The 17,500-nt window shown below is 41.2% G+C and overlaps 1 protein-coding gene across 3 annotated transcripts in view; it reads left to right on the forward strand.

Annotated features, from left to right (window-relative positions):
- Positions 1 to 17,500, forward strand: part of LOC126985872 (sestrin-2-like) — a 60,858-nt gene that overhangs the window by 28,491 nt on the left and 14,867 nt on the right. The window contains exons 2-3 of one of the 3 annotated variants that reach the window (XM_050841358.1): positions 4,198 to 4,353; positions 6,633 to 6,785. The exons of 1 other annotated variant lie outside the window; for it this stretch is intronic. In XM_050841358.1, coding sequence (XP_050697315.1) covers positions 4,324 to 4,353; positions 6,633 to 6,785 — 183 coding nt within the window. In that variant the 5' untranslated portion in view covers positions 4,198 to 4,323. The remainder of the gene's footprint in view (positions 1 to 4,197; positions 4,354 to 6,632; positions 6,786 to 17,500) is intronic. One more of the 3 variants, XM_050841357.1, reaches the window with a different exon arrangement.

Raw genomic sequence — 17,500 nt, forward strand, 5'->3', positions numbered from 1 at the left:
CTAATTAAAAAAAAAGTTAACATTGTAAAAGTTTTAGATATTGCATAACAAAAATAGTATGTTTCCTTTTACCAGTATTATTATTCAAGAGTTTAATCAGAATTGAGATATTAAAAACAACTTAATATATCTAAATTATTACACATCATGTCCATTCTAAAGATCGCATTGAAAATGAGTGTGTGTTTACTTTTACAAACTCACATTTAACAGTTTGAGATTGTATTGATTGTAAGTATTGAGAACTTTAAAAACTTACTTAACGTATCTAAATTATTCAACATCATGTACTACGTTTCAAAGATTGCACTGAAAATAAAAGTGTTTGTTTCATTTTACAAGCTTTCATATTCAACTGTATGAGATTGTACGTATTGATTGTAAGTATTGAGATCTTTAAAAACATACTCAATGCAGCCATGTACATTATCTCACATGTCCGCTGTAAAGAATGGATTGAAAGTAAGAGTGTACTTTTATATTTTTACTAACTTTCACAAGCTCCAAGGGCCAACGTGACGGAGATGAGCACCAAGGCCACGAGCAGCTACAGCTATAGCATATGCACCCGACTTTACCTTGCCTTCATTTACAGAAGAGTAGTCAGTTAATCTAAATTCCAAAACGCGGTAAACATCATATTCACTTTTTCTCAGTTTTTATTATGCGTATATATATATTTTTTTACTGTATTTTATTTTCCTCAATAAAATTATAATCAAAAGCGAACGTGTGGGTTGTGACAGGTGTTGTTGTTGTTGTTGTTGTTGTTGGTAGGCACGAGGTTGTCCATGAGAGAGAGAGAGAGAGAGAGAGAGAGAGAGAGAGAGAGAGGGGGGGGGGGCACTATAAAATATTTGCGTTGCGGTGCCAAGAATGTACCCACGTCACAGGTTGCTTGGAGAGAGAGAGAGAGAGAGAGAGAGAGAGAGTAGTGGCACAGTAATCCAGATCACGAATACTGAAAAACAAATTATAGCAATTAAAAAAAAAGATAAATTAGCATAATATAAAAACGGTTTACTAGAGAAATTATATATATGAATTTATAAAGAATCGTTTTTATTATTATTATTATTATTATTATTATTATTATTATTATTATTATTATTATTATTATTATTATTATTATTATGATTGTTAAAGTTTCTATATTTTTTTCTTGTAAAAACTACCTATCTTTACTACTTTTAAGCCTCCTACGACTTTTACTACTACTACTACTACTACTAAACGCATTCCATCACTGGTAACATAAACCTCCTACAACTTCTACTACTACTTCTACTACTACTACTACTACTACTACTACTACTACTACTACTACTACTACTACTAAACACATTCAATCACTGGTAACTGAAGCACCTCCCAAACTCGAAAAAAACAGAAACAAACAGGAACATAAGATCGGCATAAGATAAGGAAACATGGCTGAACTTTTCCTTGGGTTCGCTTGTTCCAATACTTTAAGACTTGTAATTCTAATGCTGTTCTTCATCTAGTGTGTCTCCTTTTTTCTTGTTACTTCAGCTTCCTCTACCTGTGAGTGTGTGTGTGTGTGTGTGTGTGTGTGTGTGTGTGTGTGTGTGTGTGTGTGTGTAAAGCCGGATTCTCTCTGTGAAAAAGTACTTATAAACAGAATCCAAACCTCTGTTCATATCTTTACATTAAATTTGATCCATTTCTTCTGGAGGGAATGAAGTGCCCTTCGAATTCAATCCTTTATAGAATTGCTACATATAGGTTTGAATTCCATGTCTTAAGTGTTCAATTCTTTATAAATGACATAGAGGTTTGGATTCCATGTCTAAGTTATTAAATTAAGTTCAGTACACATAAATGATTGGAATTAAGTGTTCACCTACAAAACGAAGCTAAATATGTCTAGAACTCAATTCTATATCGAATATTGCATAAAGAATTCATTTTTTTATGTTGTTTTTCATCCACAAGAGCGATATATATGTGTTTAGAACTCAATCCTTTATCGTGTAACATATAGAGAATTGAGTTGTATGCTTCAGCCATATACTTTAATACAGTATGCATGTAGGCTTGAAATCTATATATGTGTTGTTTTACTTACAATAATAACCTGTGTTTATTTGGAGTTCAGTACAATAATAACCTGTGTTTATTTGGAGTTCAGTCCTTTATATACGTATATTTATAAGTTTAAAGGACTGAATTCAATGTCCAGTGGCCGTACGTACTGCAAGCTCTCCCTCACCAAGAAATGTTAGAAATTGCACAATGAATTAATACTGACATTATTTTGACAGTTTTTCGTCTCGTTCAATTCCAAATATACTTATGTCAACTACTTTTTATCGGACTTTTTTCACCGTACTATAACTGTCAAAGAAGATAGAGGACTAAATTCAATGTCCAGTGGCCGAATTGCAAGCTCTTCCTCACTTAGAAATGTTAGTTAGTATTGACAAATGAAAAAAAAAAGAAAAAAGGCGGCATCATTTGAATAGTGTTTCGTCTTTGTTTCTACATATACTTCACCTCTAATTTATATTTTATTGGCCTTTTTAAGCCACACTATTACTGCCAGAGAAAATACAGGTGTTGGATGTAGCCATTAACCCGGGAAAGTGATTCATAGAGAGGTCGTAGGGAATGGCGTCTGGCTCACTGATAGCATTGGAATTGATCACAGAACAAGTGTGCGAGCATTTCTAAATTCCTCGCTGGTTCAGTGTTGCTTAATGCTGAAAGTTATTGATTTTATTTCAGCTTTAATTAAATGGTGGTTCAGCCTTTTTAAATCTTCTTTCTCTAGATATCAGTTCAATAATACTAATAATGAGTCTGGCCGATTGATTATGGAGGAATTGATCACTAAACGAGTATATTTCTTATTTAATGTTGAGAGATGATAATTTTGTCTCAATATCAAAAGGTGGTTCAGGCTATTTTAATCTTGTTCCTCTTGACATCCGTTCAATAATAATGATGATAAAGCGTCCGACTGATTAATAGTGTTGGAAGTGGTCACAAAAAGAGTCTTTCTTACCTGGCGTTGAGAGATAGTTTATTTTTAATTCAATTTTAAAAGGTGATTCAGCTTATTTTAATTTTGTTTCTCTTAATATCAAATAATAATAATAATAATAATAATAATAATAATAATAATAATAATAATAATAATAATGAGTTTGGCAGATTGATAATGTTGGAAATGATCACTTAAGGGAATCTGTTTCTTACTGTTGAGATGGTTCATTTTTCACTCAATTTTAAGAGGGGGTTCAATCCATTTCAGTCTTCTTTCCCTTGGTATCAGTTTAATACTCTTGTGTCAACGAGCGGAGAGCTTGTAATACGGGGGTGAGGATACATAAGAGATTGGATTCTGTTCGTAAATTTTATTGCTTACAAACTTCAGCGTAATCATCAGTATAGAATCCAGTCCTTTATAACATACTTTATGGAGGATTCGATACTTTTCCAAGCTTCAGCGTAATCATAGATATAGAGTCCAATCCTTTATAAGATACTACAGGGAGGATTCGAAACCTTGAAAGCTTCAGCGTAATATTCATCGTTTTCTTCGTTGATATCGGTTTATAAATGTCCTGCGTCTTACTATTAACGACGGAGAGCTTGTAATATGGACGTGAGTATATGCATAAGAGGCTGGAATCTGTTAATGTTGTTTTGACCTACAAGCTTAAGAGTTAATCCTAAGTTTAAGAGTCCAATCTTCCCTATAAAGCCAGTCATGCAATAGGAGTGTGGCCACCTTCATCACGGACGCTTTTTTTCTTTTTTTTATATATATATACAGCAAGGGAGACAGCTCAAGGACAATGGTACAAAAAAGGCGCAAAAAAGCCCGCCAGGCACACTCCGCGATATTCAAATTAATGATGATGAAATTTTTTGGGGTTGATATGATCAGGATCTTGAAGAAGTACCCAAAACACACACACACACACACACACACACACACACACACACACACACACACACACACACACACACATAAAAAGAGACGTATTAACATCAGTTTGAATTTACCGCGACTCTTTCCTGTGATGAAGGTGGCCACACTTGCCTATTCTTAGACGTTATAACCTACCGTATAGAGAGGATTGGATACCATGTCAAGAGCGATCGCATGAGCAACCACGCACACTAACATCCTTTTCTCTCTCCTCTTTCCTCCATGTTGCTGGGCAGGTGGCAAGAACCAACGCCGGGGAGAGAAAATAACACCCTCCTTACCTCCCATATCTCCCTCCCCCGTTCCCTCCCTCCCCTCCCTCCCCTGGCTCGTCCCTAACCATGAAAGCCTGGTGTTGAGTCATGGCCGCCACCACCCCCCTGATAGCCATGGTGAGTACGGGAGAGTATATTATTATTATTTTTTTTTATATAATTATCATTGTTTTCAGCATACTTAATCATCATTATTACTATTTCTCATTATTACTATTTATACTATTGCTTCCTGTTTTCTTTTTCTTTCTTCTTCTTCTTCTACTACTGCTACTACTACTACTACTACTACTACTACTACTACTACTACTACTACTACTACTACTACTACTACTACTACTACTACTACTACTACTACTGCTGTTACTACTATTACTTTGCTGCTACTACTACTTATTTTATACTACTACTACTACTACTACTACTACTACTACTACTACTATATCATCAGTGTTGATTCATAGCTTTAGTTCACGAGCATCATTCAGAAGGTTGCTTGTTGCTATACGCGTGTTTTCATAATTATACAACAAATATAATATGATGTACCTGTTGTTTTGTTTCCTCTTATGTATAAAATGTTACTTATTAATAGTAGGTCAGAATGGAATCACCACCACCACCACCACCACTATTACCGCGCGACCATCACCATTACCTGTATCATCACCCCGCCCCACCACCACCAACACTCCATCATCATTACCAGTATCACCCCCCCCCCCCCCCCCCACACACACACACACCACCACCACCAACACTCCATCATCATTGCCAGTATCACCACCCCGCCCCACCACCACCACCACTATCACCGCGACCAACACACCACCACCACCACCACCACCACTATCACCGCGACCAACACACCACCACCACCACCACCACCACTATCACCGCGACCAACACACCACCACCACCACCACCACTATCACCGCGACCAACACACCATCATCACCACTCGGTCAATCAGCCAGTTAGAATACATTACTTGCACGTCATTCACCACCATCACCACCGCCATCACCACTTAAGATCAATTTGGACATTGCTACATTTCTTACCACCACCACCATCATCACTGCTGCCACCACGATCTGTACCCACTGCTCTTCATCTGTTATTCTACATTAATGATTTGGACACAGGAATTAGTAGTGTTGTCAGTAATTTTGCGCATGATACAAAGATCGGTAGAGTAATTGAGTCGGATCAGGACGCTAGTGCTCCCCAAGATGAACTAAACAGACTGTATGATTGGGCGGGGAAGTGGCAGATGGAGTTCAATGTCGGGAAGTGTATATTTTTTAGCATAGGTAGGAATAACCCTTCAAAACATTATTGCTTAAATGACACTCCCATAAGCAGGTCTGGGTGCGAGAGGGATTTTAGGTGTCTTAGTAAGCCCTGATCTCCGTCCAAGGGCACAATGCATTTAGGCAAGAAATCGTGCAAACAGGGTACCGGATTATATTTCCAGGAGCATAAGCAGCAGAAGCGCCGAAGTCATTCTCAGCTATATTTAGCAGTTCTGGTCACCTTACTATAGAATGGACATCAAGATGTTAGAATCAGTATAGAGGAGAATGACAAAAGATGATTCACGAGTTGAAAAATTTGCTTCATGAGGACAGACTTAAACATTTAAATCTGTATTCTCTGGAAAGGCGAAGGGTGCGAGGAGACTTGATCGAAGTTAATAAATAGATGAAAGGCTTCAATAAGGGGGATGTTAATAAGGTTGAGGCGGTACTACGAGAGCCGGGCAGGACACGTAGTAATGGGTTTAAGTTGAAAAAAATCAAATTCACCAAGGACATAGGCAAAAATTGGTTCACCAACAGAATGGTAGATAAGTGGAACAGGCTTAGCAGTCATGTTGTGAGTGCCAACACAATAGTCACATTAAGAAAAAAAGATTAAATGAATTCATGGACGTTAGGTGGGGTTAGGTTGACGGGAGTTAACGTTTTCGGGTCCAGCGGCCTCTTGCATGCTGCTTACGTTCTTATGTTCGAATGTTCTGTCCTCACCACCACCATCACCACCACCATCACCACTTATCTTTCCCATCACCACCACCATCACCACCACCATCACCACTTATCTTTCCCATCACCACCACCATCACCACCACCATCATCACTTCTCTTTCCCACTTTCCCATCACCACCACCACTCACATCACCACTACCACCACCACCACCACTACCACCACCACCACCACCACCACCACAACTACTACTACTACTACTACTACTACTACTACTGCTGCTGCTTCTACTACTACTGTTACTACCACTACCAACACCAAGATCCTTACCCTCTCCTCACCACCAATAAAGTCCACCATCACCACTTAACCACCACTCACCCCCACCCCCTCAACCCCCCAGGGTCACCTCGGCCTGGCGTGCGGCGGTGAGGGCGTGGACCCGATGTTGGACGACCATCCCCTCTACCTGGAAAGCTTCTCACGCCTGCACTATGAGCTCATGACGGGCGACGGGCCGCTGCCCCTGCCCCTGCGCCGGTACATTGCCATGATGGTGAGTACTGGTGTGTGTGTGTGTGTGTGTGTGTGTGTGTGTAACCTTCCTGTGTACGTGTGTGTGTGTATTGGTACCTGTGTGTGTGTGTATGTGCCTGTGTGCTGTGTGTGTTTACCTTCCTAACCTAATCTAACTTTCCTCTATCTATGTGTGTGTAGTCTTCCTGTGTACATCTGTGTGTGCCTGTGTGTTGATATGTGTGTATGGGAGAACGTCAGCTTTAGTTCCACAGGTGTTTTGATGCAAGTATTTCGTCTGCGTTTAGTCGTTTAAATCGCAGGAAGATGAACAGAAAAAAAAAATTGGGTTTGTTTACCGGTATGTGTGTGTGGGGGGGATACCAAGCTAGCTAATGCAGAAGGTGGCCAGGTAAGTTGTGTGTTTATTTGTGCTTCATTTTTTCCCGGCCCGGCCAGTCGGCGTGCAACCCACCTAGCTGTTCATCCTTTCGGGCTTGTCGATAAAAGGGTACCTGGGGAAACCTGGGGAAGGTGTCTGTGATAACCCGGATACCACACTGGCCCTGTGTCCCGGGGTGATGGATCAAGAGCCAATGCGACAGAGATAAGCACCGAGGCCATGTGCAGCTATAGCTTATGCCCCCAACTTTACCTTTTACCTTTTAATATTAAGCACAACCCATTAAGCATCGAAGCCCCCTCACACTCTTGTCACACCAATCATTATAATCGCTCGTCTGTGTATTTTTAAGCGGTCAGTTAAGTTTATTTTTTTATAGTGTCCCGTCAGCACATCCGCGAACTCTCTACGGCATGTGGTCCCCGGGTGAAGACGCTCGGGTGCAGCTCCTAACTAACCATGTGGAAAGTACTTTCATTATGATTCCTTTACAAAGTTACTCTTGATGTTCCCTCCAGATCTTACCTAACCTAAGTTAACTTACCCCTATCCAAACCTTACCTAACCTAACCTAACCTAACCTAGCTTCCTTACCCTAACCTAACCTAAGCCCTATTCAAAGCTTACCTATCCTAACCTAACCTAAGCCCTATCCAAAGCTTACCTCCTACCCTACCCAACTCATCCCAACCCAACTCAAACTCTCCTATCGTAACCTGACCTATTCAAGAGAGGGCACCAAATACACGTAGAGACAACAGAAATACGCGTCCTGTCTGTGTTTTTAAGCTGGTAGGCAAGGTGAAGGAGTATAATCAGTGTCCCGTCAAGAGCGAGGCTGGAGGGCGAGGGGGTACGGGGACAACAAGACTCTGAGGTAGGCATTGTGTGACGCTTCCACCTCTCACATCAACTATTTACAAAGGCCGAAAAGGAGATCAGTCGGGTTCTCATGAGTGTTTCCTCAGGTTCACGGCACATAATAAGGATCACACTACCACCAGGGTCATAAAACTACACATGGAAATGCCCAAAACTCCTACGAAAAAAAGCTTTGTCAAATATGGGAACTTGGGTGCTGAAATGTTACGTTAGGTTAGGTAAGTTTTGAGTATAGGGATAAGTTAGGTTGGGGTAGGGTATATATAGGGAAGGTAGGTTAGGTTAGATAGTCGGTGGTAGGGAGTGCTCATACTGCTAGTTGGTCCCCGGGTAAAGGAAAAAACAATACCCGTCAAGGTTATTTTATTACAGAAATGCATACAGGTCATTAGAACAAACAAAACACACAAAAGACGTTGTTGAGTGTATATGCGTGTATGTGAATGTTGTGTAGTGTAGGTGACATATAAGTGTTGGTGTATGTGTGGAACAATATGTATAAGAGAACTGTAGCAGGATGAGAACAGACAGTAGAAGATAAACAAGTAACAAGAAAAGTAAACAATTAGGACGCACAAAACGGCCGCGACAATGACAACACTAACACGACGAAACAAGAGAGTCTACGTTGTAGCACTCCATTTTCCGTTGTCACATCGGAGGAGAGCACGCGACCGTTTATAGGGGTAACTGCTACAAGGTTAGGTTTGGATAGGGGTAAATTAGGTAAGGTCAGGTAAGAATATGGGTCCAGCAAGGTGTAGGAGTATAGATAGTGTTCCGTCAAGAGCGAGGTTTGAGGGTTAGACTGCAGGGACAACAACAAGGCTCCGAAGGCCACGCAGCGCTATAGTATCTACGTTTTCGGCCTCCTTTTTGGGACATGAACATCCGCGCTAGACTTATCCCCGCCCGCTTCCCCCCACGCTGCGAGAAGGACAGTGATATTTCGTCCTTGTCCGTTTGTCTCTTTGTCTGTCTGTCTGCCTGTCAGTATCTCTGTCTCTGCTCATTTGGCTTTGTCTGTCTTTGTCTGTCTGTCTGCCTGTTTCTCTATTTCGTCTGTGTCTGGCCATTAGGCTGTCTATAGGTTTGTGTCTGTCTGTTCATGTCTGTCTGTCTGTATCCTGATCTGTCTGTTAATCTATTTGTGTTACTGCTCATCTGTCTGTCCGTGTCTGTCTGTCTGTTTGCTTGTCTTTCTATGTTCATCTGTCTGTCTGTCTATTTATGTCTCTGCTCATGTCTGTCTATCTGCCTGCTTGCCTGTCTGTCTGTCTGTCTGTCTGTCTCTTTCTCTGTCTGACTTTCTCACTCTTTTACCGATATATCTCAGAAACGGATTAACACTCACTAGATCCACATGAAAACATCCTTAGGCGAATATTTTAAAGTGGCCTACGATTCAAAACACTGATTAATACTAACTGAGATTAATATTGAGTGAATGATGGAGAATAGATGAGGAAAAACTGACACTGAAAGACTTAAAACGACGACCTGGATAAGTCCACCCGTGCATTGAGGGCAGCTAGAGCATTATCAGTAAGTGGTCCGGCCCTTACCGTGAATGCTTAAGAATATGTCTACCCGGAGGGGGTTACAGTTTGTTGCCTCCCGCGGGGGTGGTCAGGCTCAGTGAAAAAAAATCACGAAAAGATACTGCCCAATACGCTACTTAGCTGACATTTAATAGTTTCTACGATAACATTAGACATTTTTTACTCTACAAGTGTCATACAAAGTTGCATCTACACCGCCACTGTGGACAACAAACCAATTTTATTTTTAATTTATTGTTCCTTGTTGGTTCTCAGTCACGAACAGGATATAATTTAGTATTCATCAAGCAGTGAACACTTTATTACTCACGCCTCCGTGGTGCAGTGGTTAGCGCGTTTAGCCACGTATCCGCGGGCCTGGGACACAGGTCACCCAACTGTTCATCCTCCCTTTCGCGCTGGTCAATAAATGGGTACCTGTGGAAAACTGGGGAAGGTAAACTGTGTTAACCCGGTTGTCACACTGGCCGTGTGTCCCGGGGTGATGGGTTCTTAGCCGCCACAATCTCAAGGGCCGGAGATGAGCACCGAGGCCTCGCGTAGCTATAGCGTATGCCTCCAACTTTGCTACAACGAAGACGCAGTGCAAGGCGTACATACCCAGCATGCATCACCTCAGCGGTGGTCCGTGACCACTCCGTGTATCCGCATTTCCTTAATTGTTGTTTTCGTTTACGCAAAACAAAATATACGTCGTAAGTCGCGAAATATCTTGGGCGCGGCGCCGAGCACGCACGGCGGCGACGCGATGGCTGCGGCGCATGGAGACTAGAAGGCAAGGTAAAATTGGGGGCATATGATACATCTGCGCTTTGCCTCGGTGCTTATCTCCGTCGTATTGCCCTGTGGTGGGAAAAGAAAAATCTTACTCAGGGACATACCACTATATTACATCATTACAACTAAGGTCCATATTCTTAAACGTACCGGGCTCCCATTACGACTGTTTTCCAAGGCCACAGAGAAGACACACGGAGTTTTCATGTGTGATTTTTCCGGTTCAAGGTGCAGAAGTTGGGTCAGACTATCGCGAGGACTACAAAACAGTCCATGACAATCCCAGCAAAGCCTACGAGAGGCTTCTCAAACAGGCGAACTGAGGCGCCGAGATGTTTAAAAATGGGGGCTTGGTTGCTTTTGTTAGACGCATGGCCTTGTTTAGACGCTTCCACCTCGCACAGCAACTATTTCTAAAGTCCAAAAAGGAGACCAATCGGGTTATAATTAGTGTGTTTTTAGATTCATGCTACAGAAAATGGGCCAGGCTATCACCAGGGTCATAAAACTACCTCTTCAAATGTCCAAAACCCCTAAAAAAAAAGCCTTGTCTAACGTGTGTGCTTGGGCGCCGAAATGTTTCAGAATTTTTTTCTTAAATTTTACGTATCAATTATCACGCCTCGATCTCATCTCTCAAGTAATTTGTTTGTCTTTTTTCTTCTTATCTACGTATCAGTTTTCATCTCTTTTATAGGATCCAAGTTAATCACGTCTCTAAATCTCATTCATGTAATCAGATTGTCTTTTTTAATGTTTATACGTATCAAATCTCTTTTAGACGCCAAGTTAATCACGTCTCTCAATCTCATTCGTCATGTAATCAGATTATCTTTTAATGTTTATACGTATCAAATATCTTTTAGACGCCAAGTTAATCACGTCTTAATCCCATTCGTCTTGTGATCTGATCTTCTCTATCTTATTTTGATCGTAAGTGTTCATCTCTCATCACGCTTTGATATCACTTCTCATGTTGTGATCTGATTGCCTTTTTTTTATCTTAGTTTGATCGTCACAATTTTCATCTCCTATATTAGGCAAGTTTAAGCACGTCTCAATCTCATTCGTCATGTGATTTATTCGTCTTTTTTTTCTTCTTATTTAAGTATCAATTTTCATCTCTTATAGGAGGCAAGGTTAAGCACGTCTCAATCTCATTCGTCATGTCAGCAGATTGTTGCTTTCTTCTTCTTTTCTATGTACAAGTTTTCTTACAGGAGTCAAGTCGAGTATGCCTTGACCTCATTCATCTTGTGTCTCTTATAGAAGCCAACTTAATCACGTCTTGATCTCATTCATGTCGCGATTTTAGTGTCGTTTTTGCCTTCTTCTGATCGTGTGATTGTTCATCTCTTGTAATAACCTTGTTCAGCACGTCTTGATCTCATCCGTCTCGTGGTCAGATTGTCGTTTTTCTTCTTCTTTTCTACGAATCAGTTTTCATCTCTTATAGGAGGCAAGGTTAAGCATGTCTTCTGTTATTCAGTCGTCATTAAGTAACTCCATATTTTTTTTATTTTAACACAACGATTTATATTTTTTTAAGCATAATCAGCGCGTCTAATTTTAAGCCGTCATTTGCTGAGCCAACAGTTTTGGGAACACAAAATTCACCTCTTTTTAGAAGCATAATCTCATCTTTCATATGCCGTGTAACTTTTTGCTTTTGTAATTGTTTATTGTTTTCTTTCAAGATGATTTAGCACTACATAATCTCTTCCATCAACTGCTAATCTTTTTTTTTTCTTCTTTTCTATTCGAGTGTTCATCTCTGTAATTGCACCTAAACACATAACGCCTCTCTGCCATCCATCATCCAATCCAATTTTGAGTACCATTTCTTTCTTTCTTTCTTTTCTTATTTCTTATTGTTAGATGATATTCCCTCATTCTTCATTCTTCTCATTCCTTCATCTTTTCCTCTATCTTCTTCCTTTCTCCCTCCCGTCTTTATTCCTTTCCCTTATTATATGTTCTTCTCTTTCATTTTTCATTCTTTTTTCCTCTTTTTCTCTCTTTTCCTCTATCTTCTTCCTTTCTCCCTCCCGTCTTTATTCCTTTCCCTTATTAGATGTTCTTCTCTTTCATTCTTCATTCTTTTTTCCTCTTTTTCTCTCTTTTCCTCTATCTTCTTCCTTTCTCCCTCCCTCCTTTATTCCTCTTCCTTATAATCAGATGTTATTCTCTATCATTCTTCGTTCTTTTTCCTCTTCCTCTCCCTTTTTACCTCTTATTCCTTTCTACCTTTCGTTCTTCCCTTTCCCCTTCCCCTCTCCTATCCTTTATTTATTTATTTATTTATTTTATTTATTTTTGCTAGATGTTACTCTGTCATTCTTCATTCTTCTTTCTCTTCATCATTTTCTGTCTTATTCCTTTCTCCCTCTTTATTTTATTCTTTTTTCTTCCTCTCTCCTATGTTCAGTTCTCTCTCTCTCTCTCTCTCTCTCTCTCTCTCTCTCTCTCTCTCTCTCTCTCTCTCTCTCGTTTGATAACCACCTAATTAATATAAATGTGTACAATATAGCTTGGCTTTACACACACACACACACACACACACACACACACACACACACACACACACGAAGAATGTTAAGAATGCGCTAAAGACTTTCATTCTAGGAAGTCCAATTTACCGATCAGCGACCTCTCTCTCTCTCTCTCTCTCTCTCTCTCTCTCTCTCTCTCTCTCTCTCTCTCTCTCTCTCAGCATTCATCACCTTCATTCTTTACTGCAACTTTTCTTTATCCTCTCTCTCTCTCTCTCTCTCTCTCTCTCTCTCTCTCTCTCTCTCTCTCTCTCTCTCTCCAGTGTATTACGTAATTTCTGTGACTTTTGACGCGGGCCGTTTAGCGCTGTGGAAAGTTCCATGTGCTCTCTCTCTCTCTCTCTCTCTCTCTCTCTCTCTCTCTGCAGCGTATTACGTCATTTCTGCGACTTGTTTTGACGCGGGCCGTTTAGCGCAGTGGAAAGTTCCATGTGCTCTCTCTCTCTCTCTCTCTCTCTCTCTCTCTCTCTCTCTCTGCGCCACTTGGAACATTATAGGGAGGGATTTTTTTTCTCAACGGCATTGTTTTGACGTGAGCCGTTTAGCGCCGTGGAAAGTTCCATCTCTCTCTCTCTCTCTCTCTCTCTCTCTCTCTCTCTCTCTCTCTCTCTCTCTCTCTTATCTTCCCTCCCTTCCCTGCCCTTCCTTTCCCTTCCCTCCCCTTCCCTTCCCGTCCCTTCCCTCCCCTCCCCTTCCTTTCCTTTCCCTCCCCTCCCCTCCCCTCCCCTCCCCTCCCTCCCCTTTCCTTCCTGTCCCTTCCCTTCCCTCCCCTTCCCTTTCCTTCCTGTCCTTTCTCTTTCTGTCCGTTCTCTTCTTCCCTCTTTTTATCAATTATATATATCTTGGTATAGTATTCTCTCTCTCTCTCTCTCTCTCTCTCTCTCTCTCTCTCTCTCTCTCTCTACCTTTTAACCTTTCTTCCTCTATTCCCTTTATTTTTTCCTCTTTTTATTCCTCTTTCTCCCCCTCTTTCCTCTTTCTTCCCTCCCTTTCTCTTTCTCTATATACTTTTCATTTTTATCTTATTTCGTCACCCTTTCTCTCCCTTTCTCTTTCTCTTCCTATCTTCGTCTCATTTAATTCTCTCTCCCTTCATTTTACCTCCCTCCTCCTTCCACATCCCTACCTTTTCCCTCCCTCCCTATACTGTCCTTCGTCTATCCTTTCTTTCTCCTTCCCTCTCCCTTTCTTCCCTTTCTCCTTTCTTCTGTCTTTATTCCCTCATTCTTTTCTCCCTCTCTCTCCCTTTCCTCCATCGATATATCTGTCCTTTATCTCCCTTTTCCTTTCTCCATACCCTTCTTTCCTTCCTTCCCTTCATCACTTTTCTTTCTTTCCTTCCTCTCCTCCCTTCTTCCTTTTCTTTCCTTCCTTTCCTCCCTTCCTCCTTTAATCTCTTCATTCTTCATCCTTCTCCCCCTATATTCTTCTCTATCTTCATGCTTTCCTTTTTTCTGCCTCTCCTTTTCCTTCCCTTTCCTCCATTCACTCCTTTCGTCTCATTCCTCCCTTCTTTCTTTCCTCTTCTCTCCCTTTTCCTCCCCTTTCACCACTTTCCTCCCTCTCCATCTCTCTCCATCCTTTTCTCTCCTCCTCCTCTCGATTTTCTTCCTCTCGTTTCTCTTCTTTCACTCTTCCTCTCTCCTCCTCCTCCTCCTTCATGCCATCCCTTCTTCCTCCTCTCTCTTCCCTTATATGTCCTGTTTATACCCTTTTCTTCGCCTCTGACCCTCCTCCTCCTCCTCCGCTTCCTCCTCCTCCTCCTCCTCCAATAGGCAGGTCAAGGTTGCTCAAATAATAATAATCAAGTCCTTTGCTGCGTAGTGTTGTCTAGACGCCTCTCTCTCTCTCTCTCTCTGATTATTTTCCTACCTTCGGCTCTTTATTTTTTTTTTTTTTGTTTTTTTTCTGTGTCTCTCTCTCTCTCTCTCTCTCTCTCTCTCTCTCTCTCTCTCTCTCTCTCTCTCTCTCTCTCTCTCTCTCTCTGCTTATTTTCCTACCTTCGGCTCTTTTAATTTTTCTTTTTTTGCATTCTTTTCCCTGCAATCTCTCTCTCTCTCTCTCTCTCTCTCTCTCTCTCTCTCTCTCTCTCTCTCTCTCTCTCTCTCTCTCTCTCTCTCATTGTTTTTTTAGCATTCCAGAGAAGGAGGACAGGCATGAGAGAGAGAGAGAGAGAGAGAGAGGTAAAGTGAAATTATTATTAACTTGTTTGTTTTCCTTCGTTGAAAAACATTTGGAGAGAGAGAGAGAGAGAGAGAGAGAGAGAGAGAGAGAGAGGTTAATGTTCTCTAAAGTATGTGTATTTTTATGTGTATGCTGTGTGTTTGTGTGTGTTTGTGTGTGTGTGTTCCTGGCCGGGCTACACCTCGTGGTTTCCGGGTGTGAGGGCCTTGGTTGGGTTTTCGCCCCGGGGTTACTAGCCTTTTAGGGGTGGGGGAGGGACCGCGAATCTACTTCCACGGGGAGCGGGACACAACCCTCGACTGGCACCCGGCACCCACGACAGATTTTCAAACATGTTAGTATTCATTAATTTATTCTTCCTGTCTTCCTTCCTCTCATACTCAAGCAACACTTACCATATTAGTGTTAGTATTAGTGTTAGTATTTATTAATTTACGTGGGTAGTTTGGATTTTCTTTTCAGTTTTTTGGGCGAAGTTAGAATTGTTAGATTTTCAGAGAGTTTAAGTACGGTGAGGGTGGGGCTGGGAGGGATGTTGTATTTCCAAGTTTTTAATATATTTTTTTTAAGTCAACATATTACAAACCTTCGTCAGATTCTTTTCAACGTGGTGTTAGTATTAGGAATTATTGATATGTGAGGCTAGTTTTGGTTTGTATTTCATTATTACGGCGGGGTTATAAAGTACAAGTATTGGGTTTTCACATTAAGTCGATATGTTATGAGTTAGTGTGTTAAGGGATTTGGATGTGATATTAGTGTTTATTAAATTATGAGGCTAGTTTGGGTTTGTATTTCAATTTTTGGTACAGTTAGTAGCCTAGGTTAGTTAGAGGCTGGCAATCCGTCTCCACTCCTCTTGGGAATCGAACCTTGAACCTGTCTGGATCTGGATCTGGATAATAATGCGCAGGTTCATAACATGCATATTTGTGTTGGCTGTTGGGGGGACGGGGGAGCCGAGTGTGCAGGGGAGGGAAGTGAATCAAGTGTAATTGTTAGTGTTGGTGTGTTGTGGTGACCAGTGAGTGTGTATTTGTTTTCTAAATGAGTCTATTGTACCGCAGTCTAAAATCTGTTGAGGGAGGCTGTTCCAGTCACGTATGGTGCGTGGAAAGTATGAGTGCTTGTATGCGTCAGTGTAAGTGTGATATGTTTGGTATTAATGGATGTGTGTGTTACGAGTACGTTGATATTTGCGTTGTGTAGGTATGTTTGTGGGTCAATGTCAATGTGAGTGTTTGTGATCTTGTACATAAGTGTAAGTCTGTGTGCTTGTCTGCATATGTGAAGAGGTTCCATGTTGTTTGATCCGTGTTGTGATTCCAGGCGTTCGAGTGTAGCTAGTTGTTTGTAATGAACCTAGCCGTGTGTGTGTGTGTGTGTGTGTGTGTGTGTGTGTGTGTTTACATGCACAATGAATATTTATAGTTTTCTTGGATGCAAAACTGATTTTTATGATTTCTTCCTATTCTCTTCTTTCAAACTGTAAAATAAAAAAAATGAAAATCGGCGAACAACAACATCAACAACAAGAACAGCAGCAACAAAAATCTAACTTTTACAACAACAACAAAGAAAAATTGATGCAAAACCGATTTATACGGTTTCTTCCAAACCCCATTTTTTTCTCTTTTTGCGAATTAAAAAAAAATATGGGCGAACAACAACAGCAACAACAACAACAGGAAAAATTGATGCAAAACCGATTTATACGATTTCTTCCAATCCCCATTTTTTTCTCTTTTTGCGAATTAAAACAAAACTATGGGCAAACAACAACAGCAACAACAACAACAACAACACCCCAAAAAACATCCTAACGAGACCACTGGACGCCCTTCACCCGCTGGACGAGGCGGTGTTTGGGTCAAGGCGTCGGCGCGCTCCCTAAATATTGGCGGTTCGTGATCGTGAAGTGCGTCCTTAATGGGTGTAGAGGCTGGTGTGTTGCTGTGTTATATTCATGTGTACTGCCCTGTTCTCTCTCTCTCTCTCTCTCTCTCTCTCTCTCTCTCTCTCTCTCTCTCTCTCTTCCTTTCCATCCTTCACTTCTCTCCTTTCACTCTTTATCCCTTTCTTCGCTCTTTCTCCCTTCGTTCTCTCCTTTCTTCCTCTTTTCCTTTCACTCTCCTTCATCCTTCTCTCCTTTCATCTTCCTTTCTCCCTCCTCTCCCTATATACCCATACTTTCCTCTTTTTCTTCCTCTTCCAATCCCTTCCTTCTTCTCCCTTCACCCTTTCCTTTCTTCTCCTCTCCCTTCTTCTCCTTTCACTCCTCTTCCTTCACATCCTTTTATCATTTTCTCCTTTCATCCTTTCCTTTCTTCCTCCTTTCCCTTCCCATTCTTTCTTCCACCCTCTTCCCTTCCCTTCTTCCTTCTCTCGCATCCCT

Source organism: Eriocheir sinensis, chromosome 60 (genome assembly GCF_024679095.1).
Source record: "Eriocheir sinensis breed Jianghai 21 chromosome 60, ASM2467909v1, whole genome shotgun sequence".
NCBI lineage: Eukaryota > Metazoa > Arthropoda > Malacostraca > Decapoda > Varunidae > Eriocheir > Eriocheir sinensis.